Source organism: Oncorhynchus masou, chromosome 6, assembly GCF_036934945.1.
Source record: "Oncorhynchus masou masou isolate Uvic2021 chromosome 6, UVic_Omas_1.1, whole genome shotgun sequence".
In the NCBI taxonomy this organism is placed as follows: Eukaryota; Metazoa; Chordata; class Actinopteri; order Salmoniformes; family Salmonidae; genus Oncorhynchus; species Oncorhynchus masou.
In genome coordinates, this window is record NC_088217.1 from 62,142,491 (window position 1) to 62,148,722 (window position 6,232).

The 6,232-nt window shown below is 41.8% G+C and overlaps 1 protein-coding gene across 4 annotated transcripts in view; it reads right to left on the reverse strand.

The window, feature by feature from the left end:
* LOC135542397 (zinc finger protein 239-like) overlaps positions 1 to 5,955 on the reverse strand; it is a 49,735-nt gene extending 43,780 nt beyond the window's left edge. For all 4 annotated transcript variants that reach the window (XM_064969326.1, XM_064969325.1, XM_064969324.1 and 1 more), the window contains exon 1: positions 5,442 to 5,955. In XM_064969326.1, coding sequence (XP_064825398.1) covers positions 5,442 to 5,730 — 289 coding nt within the window. In that variant the 5' untranslated portion in view covers positions 5,731 to 5,955. The remainder of the gene's footprint in view (positions 1 to 5,441) is intronic.
* Between the last annotated feature and the right edge of the window lie 277 nt (positions 5,956 to 6,232).

Below are 6,232 nucleotides of genomic sequence, written 5' to 3' on the forward strand. Positions count from 1 at the left end.
GAAGAGCATGCATTTAGTTTTACTAGAGTTTAAGAGCAGTTGGAGGCCACGGAAGAAGAGATGTATGGCATTGAAGCTCATCTGGAGGTTTGTTAACCTCTCTACAGTACTGTCCCACCTGACCAACATCCAGTGAAAGTTCTTGTTAATCCAGCCAACGTGTTTGATTTCAAAAAGGCTTTATGGCAAAAGCAAACCATGTGATTATCTGAGGACAGCACCCCAAACAAACAAACACAGAAAATCATATTTCATCCCGCCAGGAGCAACACAAAACTCAGAAATAACGATATAATTCATGCCTTACCTTTGCAGAGCTTATGCTGTTGGCACACCAATATGTCCCATAAACATCACAAATGTTCCTTTTGTTCAATTAATTCTGTCGTTATATCTCCAAAATGTCAATTTATTTGGTGTGCTAGATCCAGAAAAACACTGGTTCTAACTCACGCAACATGTTACCTGTAATCTTTGTCCAAACATTTCAAACAACTTTCCTAATACAACTTTAGGTATTTTTTAACGTAAATAATAGATACATTTAAGACGGGATAAACTGCGTTCAATAGGGGATAAAAACAAAGTGGAGCGAGCTTTCAGGTCACGCACCCCAACCACAACAGTACACTGGACTCGACACTTGTTCTGAACAGGGCTACGTCTGAATTTCTCCAAGGAAAAAAATCAACCAATTTCTAAAGATTGTCGACATCCAGTGGAAGCGATAGGAACTGCAAGCAAGTGCCTTAGAAATCTAGATCCCCATAGAAAGCCCATTGAAAAGAGAGTGACCTCAAAAAAAGAAGATATTCCTGGATGGTTTGCCCTTGGGGTTTCGCCTGCCAAATAAGTTCTGTTATACTCACAAACATCATTCAAACAGTTTTAGAACCTTCAGAGTGTTTTTTATCCAAATAGAGTTGGGGTAGCCAGGAGGAAAGCATGGCCAGCCGTAGAGAAAGGCTTATTGAAATACTTGATTATCGTGGATTTATTGGTGGTGACAGTGTTTCCTAGCCTCAGTGCAGTGGGCTGCTGGGAGGAGGTGCTCTCATTCTCCATATACTTTACAGTGTCCCAAAAACTTTTTGGAGTTTGAGCTACAGGATGCAAATTTCTGTTTGAAAAAGCTAGACTTTGCTTTCCTAACTGACTGTGTGTATTGGAGCATGCCCAAATTAAACGGCCTGCTACTCGTGCCCAGAAGATATGATATGCATATAACTGGTAGATTTTGATAGAAAACACTCTAAAGGTTCCAAAACTGTTAAAATAGTGTCTGTGAGTATAACAGAACTGACTTGGCAGGCGAAAGCCTGAGAAAAATCAATTCGGGAAGTAGTTTTTTTTGTTGGTTTTGTAGTTTTCTATTCAATGCCATTACAGTATCCATTGACTTATGACTCAAATTGCAGTTTCTATGCCTTCCACTAGATGTCAACAGTCTTTAGGAATTGTTTCAGGCTTGTATTCTGAAAAATTAGGAAGTAAGAGCAGTCTGAATGATTGGACCCTAAAGTGTCACAGAGCTTTTTCATGCGCGCGGCCGAGAGAGTGCCTTTCTTGTTTACCTTTCATATTACGACGTTATTGTCCAGTTGAAATATTATCGATTATTTAGGCTAAAAACAACCTGAGGATTGAATATAAACATCGTTTGACATGTTTCTATAAACTTTATGGATACAATTTAGATTTTTTTGTCTACCTGTTTTGATTGCATTTGAGCCTGTGGATTACTGAAGAAAACGTGCGAACTGAGGTTTTTGGATATAAAAGAGACTATCGAACAAAGGGAACTGTTATTGAGTAAATGAATGTCTGCTGAGTACAACCATTTAAAGATCAAAGGTAAGGGATGAATTCTCGCTCTATTTCTGACTTACGGTTTGTAATGATTTGTTTGCTGGGCTATGTTCTCAAATAATCGTAAGGTATGCTTTCGCCGTAAAGCATTTTCTTTTTTAAATCTGACACCGTGATTGGATCCACAAGAAGTTAATCTTTAAACCTATGTAAAATATGTGTTCTGAATTTTTATAATGAGTATTTCTGTATTTGAATTTGGCGCCTAGCAATTTCACTGATTGTTGAAGAGGTGGGACGCTAATATCTCACGTACCCAAGATAGGTTAAGTCAGGCCCTGTGTCCCCAGCCACTCTCATTTGTTAACTTCTGTTAACTTCATAAAAGCCTTGTTTTTAGGCATGTTAACATCAGAAGCCTCCTCCCTAAGTTTGTTTTACTCGCTAATTTAGCACACTCCGCCTACCTTCATGTCCTTGCCGTGTCTGAATCCTGGCTTTGGAAGGACTCCAAAAATTCTGAAATTTCCATCTCCAACTTCAACATTATCCGTCAAGATAGAACTGACAAAGGGGGGGGGGGTTGCAATCTACTGCAGAGATGGCCTGCAAAGTTCTATCATACTTTCCAGGTCCATGCCCAAACAATTCAAGCTTCTAATTTTAATCTTCTAATCTCCAGAAGTAAGTCTCTCACTGTTGCCACTTGTTATAGACCACCCTCAGCTCCCAGCTGTGCCATGGATACCACATGTGAATTGATTGCCCCCATCTATCTTCAGAGTTTGTTCTGTTTTCGGTGACCAAATTGGGATATGCTTAACACCCCGGTCATCCTACAATCCAAGCTAGATGACCTCAATCTCACACAAATAATCAAGGAACCCACCAGGTACAACCCTAGATCCGTAAACATGGGCACCCTCATAGATATTATCCTGACCAACTTGCCCTCCAAATACACCTCTGCTGTTTTCAATCAGGATCTCTGCGGTCACTGCCACATTGCCTGCATCTGTTATGTGTCCGCGGTCAAACGACCACCCCTCATCACTGTCAAACGCTCCTTAAAAGACTTCTGCGAGCAGGCCTTTGTAATCGACCTGGCCTGGGTATCCTGGAAGGATATTGACCTCATCCCATCAGTAGAGGATGCCTGGTTGTTCTTTAAAAGTAATTTCCTCACCATCTTAATCAGCTAAGACAACAACAGGTAAAATGGCGATGAATGGGCAGATAGGGTCAGTTAACTACACACAGGGGCTGAGTTCAAGGCTGGGGCCGACAGAAAAACAAAATAGAGATTTGTGATTAATGAACAGTCCAACAGGCATCAGCTATGTAGCCAAGTGATCATAGGGTCCAGTAAACAGCAATATATGAACCAGGGAAGCCGTTAGGTAGTCGATATTAGGCTAGCCAGGAGATGTGCCTGGCTCAAGGCTAACTGGTGCTGGCTTCGGGACAAGGACGTTAGCCACTATAGCCACTTCGGTGATAAGGTCCAGAGCTTACGGCAGGAATCCGGTGATGTAGTGGCTTCTAGTCGTGTTAGTGAAGAGTCCGGGAGGCATCAGCTGTGTAGCCGAGTGATCATAGGGTCCACTGAGCAGGCCAGAAGATGGGCCTGGCTCAAGGCTAGCGTCGGGGCTGGGCCACTCGGTAGCAGCTAGCTAGCTGCGATTATCCAGAGCTTACGGCAGGAATACGGTGATGTAGTGGAGAAAAACAGTCCGATATGCTCAGAGTTGATATCGCGCTGTGCAGACTGGCAGATATTAAAAAATAGCAGATCCGTATCACACTGGGTGAGGCGGTTTGCCGGAAGGTATATTTAATGGAAAAATGGAAAAAGAGATTGTATATGTTGCAATATATTTCAAAAAAAGATTTAAAAAGATAACATTTACAACAAACAGGTCTTACTCGTTTTGGAATAGTTTTCATTTTTCAAACAGCTTTGTTATTTTATTTCAGTTTACTAAATAGTTTTCCCCTAATTTCTTTTTCTATAATAAGCATGGAGGTTTCCCCTATCAACCAGTCATAGGTACTGGCGACAAAGTGCCTCGTAACCTAGCTGGGAATGGGACAGACGGAACCCTTCTGTGGAAACAGATGGGGGCGAAATGTAATCAAATCTAATTCCCAGGAATGGGGTTCATATGAACCACAGAGACTGTGTGTGGGATAATAACATGGCCGTGTCCAACCCTGCTTGTTCCCGCGACTCCGCTACCAACCACCAATCTCCAAAAGGGCCCTTAACCTGTATCACTAGACACCTCATAGTAAGCTACAGGTAGGAATCAGCAATGAATCCCAAAAATGAGAAACCTCTGGGGAGGGGTGTCAGAAACATTTAAAAAAAGAAAAAAATAGATATACATATAGTGTTTTAAGATAAACCGTTTTTTTTACAAATCCGTCAAGACAACAATTTAGACTTTAACGTGAAATGCTTTACTTACAAGCCCTTAACCAACAGTGCAGTTCAAGAAGAAGAAAATATTTACCAAGTAGACTCAAATAAAAAGTAATAATAAAAAGTAAACAATGAGAATAACAATAACGTAGCTATATACAGGGGGCACCGGTACCGAGGCTGTGTGCGGGGGTACAGGCTAGTTGAGGTAATCTGTACATGACTGCATTGTCGGAACTAGAAGCACAAGCATTTCGCTACACTCGCATTAACATCTGCTAACCATGTGTATGTGACAAATAAAATTTGATTTGATTTGAGGGTGGGGGCGTAGTGACTATGCATAGTTAAACAACCAGCGAGTTGCAGCAGTGCACAAAAGGGAGGGGGGTCAATGTAAATTGTCTAGTGGCGATTTTATGAATTGTTCAGCAGTCGTATGGCTGGGGGGTAGAAGCTGTAGAGGCTTTTGGTTTGAGACTTGGCGCTCCGGTACCGCTTGCCGTGCGGTAGCAGAGGAAACTGTTTAAAACTTGGGTGACTGGAGTCTCTGACAATTTTGTGGGCTTTCCTCTGACATGCCTATTACATAGGTCCTGGATGGCAGGAAGCTTGGCCACAGTGATGTACTGGGCTGTTGCACTACCCTCTGTAGTGCCTTAGGGTCAGATGCCGAGCAGTTGCCCTACCAGGAGTTGATGCAACCGGTCAGGATGCTCTTGGTGGTGCAGCTGTATTACCTTTTGAGGATCTGGGGACCCATGCCAAATCTTTTCAGTCATCTGAGGGGGAAAAGTTTTGTTGTACCCTCTTCATGACTGTCTTGTTATATACCCACATAGGTGATTGAAAGATGAACTGAGGTCCACACTCCAGTCCAGTTGATGGTGGTAATGCACCTTGAAGTTGGTTTCCAACCTCCATATAAAGTAAGAAAAAGAAGCCTGAAGGAAGGAGAAATTACGAGAAACTAATTTGGTTTGCCGTTTGGGGCATCGCGACTGGTTACTTATTTTGATGTGACATGAAGTATTGTGTGAAATTATTTTGATGTGATATGAAAGTACAGCGATTTATGTTTCTAGAAATATATCGCAATTGAGAATCGATTCACATTTAGATGCTTCAACCATTCCTACAGAACAACATTAAAGTGTAGAACCCCTTTACTGCATATTGGTTCAACGACTGCAGAGACGATACTTACTGGTGTTAAACAGAACTCCAACCTCCTCTTCTTCCTCCAATGTGACAGTCATCTCCCCCTCCTCCTCTTTCATTCCAAAGACTACATCCTCCTCTTCTTTTACTGTAACATCCTCTTCTTTCACTCTGAACGCGTCTTTCTCTTCTTCTTTCACGGTAACAGCCTCACCCTCTACTCGTTTTCGTATTGTAACATCCTTCTCTTTCTCCTCCTCTTTCACAAGAGCTTCTTTCTCCGTCCAGCAGACCTCCTCTTCTTTATCAAGAGGAGAGTAGCTTAGTGAACTCATGGTCGGGGATGTTAGCTTGCTAGCATTAGAGACTAGCCTAGTTCTAAACTAACTTAGCAAATCAGCTAGCTGACAAACAACGTAAATATATAATTAAATGGGCCAACAAGTACATATACAGCGACTAATATACACCAAAACAGTGTCAAGAGCGTGAAAGTTGTAGCTATGTTTGCTAGAAAGCTACCGAGGTGTCTGACTCGCTGTTGTTGTTGAAGGAGCGTCCCGTTCACTAAATTTTACGTCACACTGGCAGCGTCGCCGGAACCTAAAATACGCACATCGCCAGCTGCTGACTGGAGTGGGCAACGCAGTTGAAGAACCAAAAGTGTATTTTTCATTTATTTCATAAAAGTTTAAAATTATATTAAGTCGTTCAAAGAGAAGCATGTGTCGATTGATTCGTTTTTAATGAGTGAGAATTTAAAACAAACTTTACACACCACTACATATTTTCATTGAACCATACTTCTGAAATGGATCATTTTGACCCCAGAGGCAT